The sequence below is a fragment of the Curcuma longa genome, chromosome 6, assembly GCF_044706935.1.
Source record: "Curcuma longa cultivar G26 ecotype Majalengka, Jawa Barat chromosome 6, ITB_CL_G26_1.1, whole genome shotgun sequence".
NCBI lineage: Eukaryota > Viridiplantae > Streptophyta > Magnoliopsida > Zingiberales > Zingiberaceae > Curcuma > Curcuma longa.
Genome location: NC_133866.1, coordinates 6,654,890 through 6,669,707, shown reverse-complemented (window position 1 = coordinate 6,669,707; position 14,818 = coordinate 6,654,890). Strand labels below are relative to the sequence as shown.

At 36.6% G+C, this 14,818-nt stretch overlaps 1 protein-coding gene and 2 pseudogenes across 1 annotated transcript; 1 reads left to right on the top strand and 2 right to left on the bottom strand.

Moving 5' to 3' along the window:
• Positions 1 to 9,289: 9,289 nt before the first annotated feature.
• On the bottom strand, positions 9,290 to 10,302 carry LOC141830525 (AP2/ERF and B3 domain-containing transcription factor At1g50680-like). The gene is made up of 2 exons (XM_074717938.1): positions 9,896 to 10,302; positions 9,290 to 9,827 (listed from the first exon to the last, which is right to left on the bottom strand). The coding sequence occupies exons 1-2, from the start codon at positions 10,300 to 10,302 to the stop codon at positions 9,290 to 9,292; spliced, it is 945 nt and encodes a 314-aa protein (XP_074574039.1).
• Positions 10,303 to 11,558: 1,256 nt separating this feature from the next.
• LOC141830524 (putative glycosyltransferase At5g03795) lies at positions 11,559 to 13,505 on the bottom strand (annotated as a pseudogene).
• Positions 13,506 to 13,551: 46 nt separating this feature from the next.
• On the top strand, positions 13,552 to 14,818 carry LOC141830522 (DNA-3-methyladenine glycosylase 1-like; annotated as a pseudogene).

The following is a 14,818-nucleotide window of genomic DNA, read 5'->3' as shown; positions in this document are numbered from 1 at the left end:
AGGATCTACCTACTTTACCTCCACGTAAAATGTTATTTACAAATAGTTCACAACCTTTATTCATGAATATTAACGAGCTGAACATATATGTATTCAAGCTTGTTCATTTAGTTTAACGAGTTATTCCATTTAATTGACTTTACGTGTATCGAACGAACATAGATAAGTTCTTACAAAGCCGAACATCAAACTTACTCATGAATGTTTGATTCCTTTACAACCCTATCTACACAGTTCATCGGTACACGAGTCTTGGTTGATCTATCATCAAGCAATATAGTCTCCTTGTCATCGAGCAACAAAACCTAAGAATTGTAAGGGGAGAGGAATTTTCAAGAGGAGCAATATAGTCTCCTTATCCGCTGCGTGTACTTTCTGATTTATCCTTGTGGTCAACAAAACCAAAGAATTGTAAAGGGGAGAGGAAGGAGGAGAAGAATAGTTGGCCGCATCATCATCACTGGAGGTGGACAGTGAAGGGAGATTAGGGCTAGACAAATTCAAATAGCTTACCTCATGAACTAATTAGTAATGGTCAATGTTGTGGTCTCCAATTTTACATGTTTTAAAGGTTAATTAATTAATTATCGAGAGTCGTCCAAATAGTGGTCTAATCATATGCATATCCTAATTAACTTATGAATATAGCTTTAATATGATTTGACATAGCGTGTGTGGATATTTCATTATCAATAATGCATGTATGATTCATACAAGATCCAAATTAAAATTATTATAGTGTGAACGATTTCAAAGAATATGAACACTGTGGCACAACCATGAAATGATAAATGACACGGTTACATGTTTGAGTTAGTTCGATCGACTTGATCACCATGGAATTTAATTAAGAATGATTATGATTGGAGGGTCAAAGCGATCATATCATAATTAAAGAGATTGCACAAAGACGTGTTCAAGTTAGTTTGACCATCAACTTCAATTAATTGCACTATTTGATTTGTGTTTTTCTTGTAGTTTTTTGTTGTTTCTTTTAGCTTGCGATAGAGGAACTCATGGATTGATGCAAGAGAGGAGAGAAAGAGTGCACAACAATTAGTCTTAAGGCTTACTCCACAAAAACAAATTGTGATTGTTTTGGATTCTTCAATGACAATGACGATGGCGAAAAATAATATTTATGAAAAAGAAAAAAAAATGTTGGAAGCAATGAGGTGTGATAAGGAAATCAGATGAAAAAAGTTAGACATTTTTTTTTATTAGTTAGACCTTGTCATATCTCCTACTCCAAGCCAAACAACATTCCCAAAAATCAAGTTGTCATAGTTGACACTTCTTTCACTTTCTAATTTATATACCTTGTTTTACAGATTGGATTCATCTTTTGTAAGACAAAAAGGATAAATCGATTATTTTCATAGTTTTTCGACAATGAGATATCGTCTCTACATCATATAAGATAATCGAATACACGTCGAAAAGAAGTCCGTATAGGCATCTTAAAATGACATATAGCCATATCAACACCCAAGATCCTTATTTAAAGTTGAGTCTACAATGACATATAGCCATATATACAAAATTTGAAGCCACTTTGATAAAAAGAATAAGGCTACAAAAGATTTTGAAATCGAAGTTGCTCTAATCGATGTCGAAGTAAAAGCTAATAACATTTTGCAAGGTTCGTTGCTAAAAGTCATAAAGTTTTTAACAAGAAGATTTAGTATGCAAATTTCAGCCATACATATTAAATTTTGTCTAGTCAAAGTTTATGGTATTCAAGATAAGATAACCAAGCTGAGTCGAGTCGAGCCAAACATGAACCAAGCTTTTGAAATGATTGTTTAAGCTCAGTTTAATTTATTTTTTATGAGCTTGAGTTTGGTTCGAGCTTGGTTTGAGTTTAGCTCATTCAGATGTTATCGAGCTCTCAATTCAAACTTGTTTGATTATTCGAAACTTTTACATTTTAAACTTGTTAATTTGGTTAGTTATTGAATTTTATAATATAAATTTATTTGTTCATTTTGAAATTTTATTTCTTTATTTAACATGTTGATAAGAATTTTATTGATGAACATGACTCACAATTATTGTTCACAAATATTATTCATGAATATTGTTCATGAATGTTATTGACAAATATTAACGAACTGAACACATATATATTCAAGCTTATTTATTTAGTTTAATGAGTATTTAAATTTATTTATTTAATTGATCTGGTGTATATTGAATGAATATAAATAAACTTTATTAAATCAAACACCAAACTTATTACTGCATTGCCTTCAATGCTATACATTTATTGAAATCTTTCTAAGACTCTCCCTTTAACATCTAAGTAGTATAGTACAATAAATTACCATTTGTCTTTAGCTTGTTAGCGTTACAAAAGTCTTTAAAAGGTAAATAAAAACATGATAAAAGAATATGAAAATATATATTTTCTTTCTAGTCATGAAGATGAGAATATAACAGTAGGAGGATTACTCATGTTAAAATGTGGGCCTAAATTAAATTTATGTTTGGCCCAAATTCAAGTCCATATTTCATGTTGAACTCATCTATATATATATTAAAAAAATAAAATTATTTAGGACTGATGATATTCTAAAGTACATATGATATAATTTATCACTTAATTAATTTTTATTTAAAATTTAATAAAAAAATATTAGTGTAAAAATGCTCAATAAATGTTATTATGTAGAAGCTTCTCCCCTAAAACTAGAAACAATTATTAATAATAGCTAATTTGTCTACTCTGCCTTGCTTTTTCTGCTCACACCACTCACACCACGTGCAACATACTAGTTTGTCGTCTAACATTTCGTATCAAAATCAAACTTGGATTTCTTGGATATGCAAGCATGCACAGTAAAAAAATCTTTCGAACAAATTAAAATTGGATCGTTAAATGGCAGTCGAATAAATTTTTTGATCATAAATTAACGACAGAACAATTTAATTCGGTTGCTAATTTTTTAATTTTAATTTTAATATTTTTTATCATTAATAATTGATTTTAAAATTTAGTCATTAATGTAGGATCGAGTGCACGTGAGAGGGGGGGTGAATCACGTGCTTTTTAAAAATTCGTTCGTTTAAAAATCAGAGTAAGAGACTTTATGCTTTGAAAAGCGTGCGGCGAAAAATAAATACGAAGCGTACGAAATACACAAGTATTTTTTACTTCGTTCGGAGCCGTCAACGACTCCTACTCGAAGGCCCAGGTCCCTTGGACCTTTCCTGTGGGCAATCCACTAAATCTCTCTACCAGAAAACAACTCTGGTAGAGTAGGCGAATACAATAAGAAAAAGTGTGACAATCCCACACTTTTAACTTTTAAATGAGTGAAAACAATAACTATTAAAAACAACTTTTTCGTTACCCAACAATAGAAGATTCTCGATGAGCTTGGATGTTGGGGGTGATCTTCCGGCAGAAGTTCGACGTAGTCGTGTCAAAGCTCGGGCTGCTGCAGAAGAATGACGTTGGTCGAAGTTGTAGGATTCATGCACTGAACAAGGCTTTATATAGAAACTGTTGAACTTATCCAGATCTACAAATGTTTAAAAAAAACACAAAACTTGATCCACGCATTGCAGTTTATCTTATCTAGATTTAAAAGATAATTTAAATAATATTTATTTTATTCTCTTTAAATATTTATTATAGATAGAAATAATAAAATTTCATATTAACAAAATAAATAATAATAAAGATTAATTTTGTTTTACATGCAAAATTAATTTTATCCATAAATAAACCATATAAAATAGAGTTAGTATAATGATAAAATATATTAAAATATAGAATATTTAGAATTAATTAGATCCTGTCACTCCAGACCAGGATCTAACCAGGACTCAACTTAGATCACCAAAGTGGGTCTAAGTTGGACCGCGCCTAAAGTCCAAAATTGGACTCGTCCTCACTGGTTCGCTCCTCCAGTGACTTACCTCACTTACCTCATGCAGCTCTACTTAACTTCTTAACCCACCAGGACTTCCTGCCAAGGCTCAACCACCCTGGTCTTTCTGCCAAGTCTCAACCAACTTGGTCTTCGGCCAGTTGTCAGGCTCCGCGGACCCAACTGGACTTCCTGCCAGGGCTCAACCACCCTGGACTTCAGCTTGGTGTCTGGTTCTAAGTCTTTCGACCCTGCACACTTAGTAAAGAGATTAAAAACAATAACCTAACTTTAACTACTTTGTCATACATCAAAACCTGAGTTTGATCGTTAGTGCAAACTGCACCAACAATTAAATTAACGACCGATTAAAATTTTCTATTGTAAATTAATGATAAATTTTAAAATTAATCATTAAATTAGCTACCGATTAAATCTCGATCATTAATTAACGATAAAATTTAAAATCGGCTATTAAATTAGCGATCACCGATTATATTTTCAATCGCTAATTAATGATTATTTTTAAAATCAGTAATTAAATTAGCATTCGATTATATTTTTAATCGCTAATTAACGATCATTTTTTTAAATCGATCATTAAATTAGCGATCGATTAAATTTTTTATCATTAAATTAGCAATTGATTAAATTTTGAGTATCTAATTAGGATCATTTTTAAAATCGATAATTAAATTAACGATCGATTAAATTTTTATTATATTCAATCATTAATTTTAATGATCGAATTAAAATCAATTGTTAAAATTAACACGTGGTAATTAGTTCTATTTGGACTATGTTGTTGAGTAAATTAGATCTATTTGGACTATGTTGTGAATTGCAATTAACACATGGTAAATTTACATTATTATAAAGCCTATTTATCTCTACAAGCTAACTCAAACCTTGATTTAGAAATAGAACTAAAGAAGCAGAATTTAGGAAGAAATTGGTTGAACTTTCCTACATCATTCATTATTCACATTAGTTGTGCTTGCCTTGCAAACATTTTGCTCATCCACATGGTAGAATTTGAGTTTTATTTATATAGGGATCTATATGCGCGAAAAACCGATTAAATCGCATATAACACAGCGGAAAATAGGATCCCTCCAGAAGATCCATGCGAAAAACATACTCGTTTTATCGATTATCTACATGATCGAGTTATCTTTGATGCGAGTCCTTCGCAATCCCGACAGCAACTCTTGCCTTCAAAGGTTCACGGATCTCAGCACGATCAGTTTGTTCGCGCCTCCACAGTATCCACACGAACATTGAGATGGAGAAGACCCAAACTGTGGTGCTAATCACAAATCAGGTTCGGCCAAGGAGGTAGAAGAGAAGAGGAAGAAGAAGAAGATCAAGATCATCAAGAAGCCGATTATCAAGAGCCTCTCACCCTTTTTTATATCCCACCATGGGATATGAAGGGTTTTTGGCTTTTAGTGATCTAAGAAATTAATATTTTATTAACTCCCATGCATCTCATGCATGAAAATCTTTCTCTTCTTTTAATGAAGATCATGCATCTCATGCATGATAATCTTTCTCTTAATTCTTTTAAAGAAGATCATGCATCTCATGCATGATAATCTTTCTCTTCTTTTAAGGAAGATCATGCAGCCTTTTAATGATGCTCATCATGGACGGAGCCACAGGGGGGCCGCCTGGGGGCGGTCGCCCCCCCTGCCATAGGATGGATCCTAATGAAATAGAGTGACTTGAAGGTAAAAGATTAAAGAAAATCACTTATTGTACGTCAGCTTGTATTTTTGAGTATTCAGTGACAAAGTTGTTGGAAAAGAAGAAGACTGTTTATGCACATAGATTAATATTTTGTAAGAGAGATAGTTGTGTGAATGGGAGAATCTATCATCTGATTGCTTGTGTATGATCTAGGGGAAACACCTCGTGCAACTGTATTGTGATAAAAAAAAAATTTGTGAGAGAATTTAAGTGTTACAAACCAACAAGTTGGGAATTAGAAAATTAATAAAATTTGCATGAAATCCAAGATAAGGTGTTCTATATAGAGGAGTACGAAGGATTGATGTCAATTCTGTATATATGAATTTGAGTCTATGAAAAAGTGAAGAGCGCAACTTAGATTGCGTTGAATGTAACTTATTTCTTAGTTAATTCAAAATTTATTTTATTAGTGTGACAATGCAATGTTAAAAAATGGCCCTCCCTTGACAAAATTCCTGGCTCCGCCCCTGATGCTCATGCAACCCTCTTAATGATGAGGGAGAGAATTAATACTCTATTAATCTCATGCATGATGATCATGTAACCCTCTTGGTGGATTCGATTTGACTTGAGTCCAACTCGAATCTCACTGAATTCGAATTGGTACTAAGGGCTGACACTAATAATTTATTCACATTAGTTACTCCTCTTTAGATCTAGTTCTACACAATAATTTAGATGGAATTTGAGGTGACATTCTATTTGAACATTCTAAACTCCATGATTAGATATAGCTTGTTTATTCATTGTTAAGGTCGACCTCAAACTAACACACCTCATTGAAGGCCTTTTCCAATTTTGTATGATGTCTTTTTTATGTAAAAGATTGCTCCACTCATTTGTTTTCTTACTCTAGCAAACTCCCAATATTTCTATCTCAATATTTGCAAAACTTGCTAACTCAAAAGCACGTAGTCTCCTTTGTTCTGCTCACCCATATACCATGTACCAGTTTGTCCTGTGATATTTCCCATTGAAATCATTCTTGGATATGCAAGTCAGCACTCCAAAACAAAAAACTCCCGGTTAATGAACGAATCAACTATCATTAAATAGTGATCGAATAAAATTTTCAATCTCAAATTGACGACAACAATTTATTTCGATTGTTAATTTTTTTTAATTTTAATACTTAATATTTTTTTATCACAAATTAATGATGAATTTTAAAAATCAATTGTTAAATTAGTTACCGATTAAAATTTTGATCGTTAATTAATGAGAAAATTTAAAATCAATCGTTAAATTAATGATTGATTAAATTTTTGATTGCTAATTAATGATATTTTTAAAATCGATAATTAAATTAGCAATCAATTAAATTTTCGATCATTAAATTGGCAATCAATTAAATTTTGAATCTCCAATTAATGATCGCTTTTAAAATCGGTATAGTTAAATTAGTGACCGATTAAATTTTTAGTTGCTAATCTATGCCCAAATTTAAAATTGACCATTAAATTAGCGATCGATATATTATATTCACTTGTTAAAGTAGTACCTAATATATTATATTTGATCGCTAAAATTAGCAATCAAATTAAAATCGATCACTAAAAGTTAACATTGAAAAATTAAAAGCCAACTATTTTTTGTTGCTAATCGATCATTAAATATATTTAGCGAACAAATATTCAATCGCAAAATGATTATTTTCTTGTAGTGAGGTTTGTAAATGAATATGAGAAAAACCTACTGCAACGATACTTGTGAATATTTTATTCATTCTTTATTATTAAATCTCAACTAATTAGTTTGTTGGACAGGTAAAAGATTTAAGCCTACTATCATATGCTTTGCTAATCTATTTATAAGTTGTTCATAGCATATTGTGGCTTCAAGTTGTGCACCACCTAGTTTTTATGAAATTACCAACTAGCTTTGTATAATTTCTTTTTATGGACATTTTTTCAGGTTATTAGTTTAGTCAAATAACATCTTTTATTGTTATTTCCGAGAGGTTAATTGTTTAGTTAAGTTTATCCACATTTTTTCAATTTTTAAGAAATAATAGGTTGATTCATTTCTAAAGGATTGACCAATAAAGTCAATTCAGAAAACACAAAAACATAGAATCATAAAAAATCATGCACTATCATATTTAAGCCTAATCATATGCTTTGCTAAGAAGCATAATAGATGAAATTACATAGCTTTGTATAAAAGGTTATTAGTTTAGTCATAATATCTTTTATTGTTATTTCCGAGGATTGTTTACTTATCACATTTTTTCAATTTTTAAGAAATAATAGAAGATACAATTCAGAAAACACAAAACATAGAATCATAAAAAATCATTGCTCCATAGTATAGATTCAAATATTATAGTAGAAAGATAGACATTAGGATTAAATTGGTGCGAAATACAACTACAAGTTATTTTAGAACTAGAAGAAAATTTGATTAGGTCTTATGATATTTTACAAGTTATTTTAGCCTTATTATCTTGTATGATTTAACTTTTCAATGAACTATTCTTAATTTTATATATTTATCATGTTATTATAATTTTAAATAAATATCGAATGAATTTATAATTGACAGTTAACAAAGACTACTATTAGATGTGTGTATATGAAATGATAGTTTACCTATTGCTCATTTGATATTATATTCAATATTTTAATTTTTTATTCATTTTATATTTTATTAATTTATTTTACTTATACAATTATATATGTATTGTATTTGTAGGTATAATAAGTATTTGAATTTTGTTTACAATGTAATGGTCGAATATAATTCATAATAAATTAGTTGAGTTTTTATTTTAAAATGGTCTGTTAGTTTTAAAACTAAACATTTTTATTGCATTTGTAGCTAATTTTGGATGTAAAAGAGTTATCATTAGTGTTGTATTTATAAAATTGACTCAAATGATTGCTAGATTAAGAAAAATTGTGTATTAGCACTTTAATTTATATTTTATATTTTTATTTTAAATGATGAATGAATTATGATGATATATAAATTTTGAATTTGAATTATATCTTTATAAATTAGTATAAAAGATATTTATTACTCTAAATTAGCTAAGAGGATTTTTTAAATTGACCATATAAAATTTTTATTGTCGTTCTAAGAAATATAAATGAGTTTAAATGATATTTAAATTTAAATTTTTCTTGACATTAACTACATTGTAAACCCTAGAAATGATACACCATCCCTCAATACAAGAAGAGAAAAACTACTGGCCGGTGGAGACTCTTGTTGAAGGCCGTGGAGTTTAAAATACAAACTTATCAACTTTTAAAATTTTAAATTTCAAAATTATATACATGTTATAATATATGTTGCTAAAATAGTGAATGGTGATGATAACGTTGCTAGTAACATTTCAAATCGAAGGTGATATTAATGTTGCTAAACTAAAACTAGGGGATGTACCACCCTCTATGACTACTGATAACATGATGAAGGCAGGATACTCTACTAGAAGTGTTACATTGAAGTTGAAGTGTAGCAAGTGAATTTGAAATCTAAAAACCCTAGATTAATGTTCTCAGCATATATATCCTATGAGCGAAGCATAGAAAATTTTGTTTGAATAATATTCACTTCTTCCACATAGATATATATTTATAAAAAGAATAAAGAATTCATATGTACAAATTATTATATTTATAACTAGATCTACCTTTGTACATATTTTGTTACTCTATCTTAATCCATTCACCAAAGAGCTTCAACCTCTTCTTGTTCTCCATGGACACCACCTCTCCATCCTCATACTTGGCCTTCATTTTCCTCTTCAGTTCAACCTCATCTCCTGGATGCCTCACCCTCCTCTTAAAGTTAAGCCCTAGCCCTAGCCCTACTCCCTCACTCGTGCTCCAACTGGAGTCCTCTTCTCTGCATTTCCTGCAGTCATCTCTGCTCTCGTTGTTGTTGATTTCGACATGCCTGCTGATTATGTCTATCAAGCAATAAGGCTGTTGGAGCCCATTCCTGTCGCTGCACTGGTAGAAAGCCACTGTGTCCTTGGCACACAGTCGCTTTTCTTTTACGAACCGATTCCACCCCTTGGTAAACACGTAGCTTTGGCTGCTCTTCCAGTAGCAGTAGCGAAATGCCCACCAGTGCCCTTCTCTATCCACGAACTTCATCAGCAGTTCCTGATCTTGTGCTGAGCCCTCCGCCGCCGCAACGTGAGAGAAGTGTTGCGTAGCATACTTCTTAGGGATCACCAACCTGAAACGATCGATCGGATCGATCATGTAGATCATCATGTAAATTTACGTAGATATTCATGGGCGTACCTGTTTAACTTGCCGACGTCGCTGGGCGTCAGCTCCTTGGTGAACATCTCCACCGCCACCACGTCGTCCCCGAGGCCGCCGGGCGCCAGTTTGGCCACCGGCGCGCGGGCGACCCTGTCGTCGTAGGTGTCCTCCGCCGCCGCTGCGGCGCGTTTGGACAAGAAGGCGTTGAGCCAGATGCGATCGCGGCCGTGGGCGTCGTAGACGACCTGCGCGTCCCAGCGGTCGTCGCGCTGCAGCATCACGCCCTTGTGCCGGCCCCGGCCGCCGTCGACGGTGGGCTCGTTAGAGGCGGCCGTGTCGCCGGCGGCGGGGGACGACGGCCGCGAGCCCCGACCGCAGCGGCCGCCTCCGCCGCCCCACATCACGCTGTTGGAGTCGGAGCCTTCCCGCGGCTCCGAGCTCATGCTCGACGGACGGAAAAACGATCTCAAAGCCAGAGGAAGTAGGATCGGATGAAGAAGATCTAGAGATGCAGGAAGCGATTGAAGGGGATCGGGAGTTAAAGAGGTGGATATAAAGCAAGAGATGCTCGAGGGGAGGAGGCATGCATGGGAAAGCTGGTTTGCAGAACTAATTAGGGAATGGCGTCGCTGGATTTAGGCGATCTACAGCAGTAGATTGTGATGAGCTGGCCTGCATGGGAATGGGATGTCGCCGAGATTCAGACAGCAAAAGGACAAAACACTAAAAGGAGGAATTAATGGAAATAGATCATTTCATTTGATGGCAGCTGTGGCCGGCCAGATGAGAGGAGGGTGGTGATGAATTTGAGGAAGCTCGACTGTCAATCAGGTAATAGCAAATTTTTTTATTCCTTTTTAACACAAATTTTTATCAACCAATTTATCGAATATTGTTTAAATTAATCTAAATATTCTAAGATATATACTTTAGTAGTGCCAAACGGGGTAATATGAGCTAGCATGGCGAGGAAGAGCTGGTCGTACCGAGCCTAGTCAAGGGTTCGGGTTGTGCTCGGTGGTAGGGGTGCGACTCACCTGAGTCGGCTCACTTTGAGAGGTGAGATCTTAAAAAACTTCATCCATTGCATGGTTATACAAGTACATTCGAGTAATGTTTTAGTGGAGGTAATAGCAAAGGCAAAGTCATAAAATTTATAGTCTCCGAGTTAATTCCGAACGGGTTGATCGAAAAAAAGTTCTCGGGCTATCTTCCCCTCTCTCACACACGTTTTCCTTTCTCCCATCGCAAATTCAACAAGAGAATCCACTTGAAGGATATGTGTTTGTCTTAAGGATTGATTAATCGCAAAATAATGCCTAAAAGTTGTCGAACACAACTTATTGACCCCTCAAATCGTTCCAAAATGACACAAGAATTTAACAGGAAATGACTAAATTTACAAAGTAAATCCCACAAATGTCAAAACTCAAAACAAAAATATAAATTTACTGTGTTTACCTATCCAGTGTCACAACTCACAGGCTCATCATATTGGAGCAAAATCTCTCAAGGTAGAAAAGAAGAGAAGAAGATTTACTACCAGAAGTTTTGCAAGTTCCTCAAGCTGTTTTCCAACTAGGCCATTCTTGTGCTTCCACTGTTGACGATCAAGGAAATGCCATATCTTCTTCAAAATTCAGAACTAGAGTTCCAGGAAATTGTATGCTATCCACTGTAGCAAGAACTATTCCTGATCTTAATGTTGTATCTGGTTTAACCTACTGAACCATATCGAATGTAGAATCATGTGAAAGATGTCGTACTTGAGTGGCTTGGTATGCCACAGGAAATGCTTCTGCAGCCTCTTCACACAATTGTGCATTCTGATGTATCTTCTATGAGATATCCCTAACAAAATGTTCTTCAAGTTTGGTATATCCTTCTCGGCAACGACTACAGAGAACGAACTCCAATCCAATACTTCCTCAAAAGGGAGAACAAAATTGTCTGCTATTATCACTGGAACACACTCAGCGTATATGGCCTCTACGATCCTTGGGCTGTTGACTTCAAAACCCATGGGACAGATGCAGAACTTGCTGGCTCTCATATGCTCGACGTAGGACATTGTCCTTGAGACCCTATTCGGGAGTCGTCTGTAGATTTTCATGTCTTCATCTTTGTCATTACCCCAGTGCTTGTTGAGGATTGGCCTAACCCTTCCATGCATATTACCAGCGTAGAAGGCAAGAATAGAACGCTGAGAAATTGGCCTCCCGCCAACGTACTTAAGAGGCCTCTTTGGCACTTTGATAGCGGTTTCGGGGAGTGACACATCTTTTCCGCGAACAAATATACCTTCTGAAGCATCAGCATTGCACAGAGCTTTGATGGTGTTCTTACAAAGTTCTTCGTGTAGAGTAGTCGTGTAAGGCCCCTGTAGGAGACTCAATGGAAGCAAGGATCTTACATGTTATTACAGAAACTTGTAATTAAGATGCCTAAACAGTTGTGTAGATTTACCCAGTCATGGCAAGCAACCAAAAAATGATCCCTTCCTCTAGTCCGATTCCAAAACGGATACTTCGCGGCAATGTTGTTGGCATAGTCTCTTAGAAACAACGATAAGGGCCTCATGCTGTGTGAGTAAGGCACATAAAGGGCAAGCTTTAGCTTCCTCATGCTGTATGGTAGATAGAACAAATGAGCTTTGCTTGGATCCTTGGTCACAAATCCCCTGTTCTCCTCCAACGATTTCATAAACCATCCTTCAGAAGCATAAATACCTTGATGCTCTGGTGTGTGGAAAATGGGTCTCCGACCATCTTCATAGATATAAACTTTAAGTATTCTCTCCATCAGTTCATAGCTCCTGAAAAATATAGCAATTTTTCAGATGCATAAGCCTTGTTTTCTAAGGTTTTATAGATAGAACTATAGGTTGATGGAGAAGTACATTAATTCCTGATTTGTACTCTTTCGTTCATGATTTCTAGAAGCAATGAAATTTAAGTCATCGAAAACATTGTGAATTCAAAGGATTCACGGAGAAGAAAACAAAAGTCTATGCCCTAAATAATCAGGGCATCAATTCATGTTGGGAAGGAACACAAAAGGGCAATCTCATCGTCTCTGACCTCTTGAAGACCGATACATTGCGGAACAGCAGGGAATACAGTTCTGGATCATCGGAAACTGCAGGGGCGTCGTCTAAATCCTTCTTGACAAGCCTGAGTGCCTCCTCCGGCGCCATTCTCCAATAAGCCACCTACACGAGCTCAATAACAATGTTGAAGAGCCAACACAATCTTCATTGGCATCGAATGATAAACTAAGATTTCGCAATATCTATTCTACCTCATGGATGCGCAAAGGTCGGTGCTTTGCATCGGCACGGTTAGGGATCAACCCAGCGGACGCCGAATCCGACGGGCTTGGAGGTGTTGGCGATGACGGCTCATGAGGAGGAGTGGAGGGCGGAGTTTTAGGTTGGATTGGTTGGAGGCGGACGAGAACGGAGGGAGGAGGGGGAGAAGAGGCTCAGAGGAGGAGAAGACGGCGAGGAGGGCGATGGCGGAGGCGGCGAGGAGGACGACGGTGGCGACACGGCGGCGGCTGCAGAAAGCAATCGCTCGGCCATGGCGGTGGCGTCTGGCGGCGAGTGACCTTGAATCCACGGCCCCGCCATGGACGAGGGCCTCATGGTGAGGGGGAGGGGGAGGGGGAGGGGGAGGGAAGGAGAAGTGGAAATGGAGAGAAAAAAGGCGGAGGGGGAAGGCAACCAATTAAAGGTCGCACCCAATTCGTTGGTGCGGACAAGAGTGCTACTCCGCTGTCACGAGCAAGACAGGCAACTGGGAATTGGCCGAGCGCCCCGGCCGCCAAGAAAATGTATTGGTCGATTATGTGGGTTCTGTCCCTGTTACGTGTTTCCTGTCTACTCGTCGGTTGTTAAATTGTTCGTAAACTTTTTTTTTTTTGAAGCACAGATTAAAAATAAATATTATTTTTATTCATTATTAATAAAAATTAGAAGAAGAAAAATTACAGCAGTTGCAAAAATCAAACATTTTTAAACACAACTAATGAAAAGATTAAATTTATTGGAGTAAAATTAATTTTAATTTTTTTTTTTAATGAAAGGAGAAGGAATTTTAAGGATTATTTTAATATAATAAAAATTTAGCGGGCATTTTAAAAATTATCCTAATTTTTTAATCCACCCCCGAAAGGTTTCATCCGACGACGCTTCGAAGAAGACGCCATCCTTCGCCGGCCGCCTCGCCGTCGGCTTCATCCCTCGCCCTTTCTCCTCCGACCGAGAAATCGCCGTTGCCCTCCGCCATCTACGCGTGGCTGACAACCGCCTCGTCCCTATCATCGACGAGCAGGAGCCTCCCACCCTCCAATACCTGACACGCAGCATCCTGTACCAGCAACTCACCTTCAAGGCCGGATCCCGCGTTTATGCCATTTTCTCTCCCTCTTTGGCGGTGAGGAAATCGTTGTTCGCTTTCACTCCCTTCAACTCCGCTAGATCGGTGTCTCCTCCCGCAAGGCCGCCTGCCTACCTCCAGGACCTCGCCCGACAGTTCCACAGCGGGATCCTTTCCGATGCCGCCATCGTCTCCATGGACGACAAAGGCATTGACACCTGGTCAGTTCACATGTTCACGATCTTCTCACTCCACCGGCTCGATGTCCTTCCCGTACGAGACCTTGATGTCCGCAAGGGGGCGCAGATACTTTATGGTCTCGCGGAGGTCCCGCGGCTTTTGTAAATGGAGCATCTTTGTGAGCACTGGAGACCGTATCGTTCTGTCGGGTCTTGGTACATGTGGCGCCTTGGGGAGGTGAAGGGCACACCACCCACTCTGGCTTCTTGTGGAACACTTGATACGGCAATGAGGAGGAACAATGCAGCATCAGCAGCTAATTGATCCAGTTCAGATGCTTCGCAGTCTTGATGAAAACCGTACGCTGCCTGCTAACACTTTTGATTCCCTGCTCCCCTAA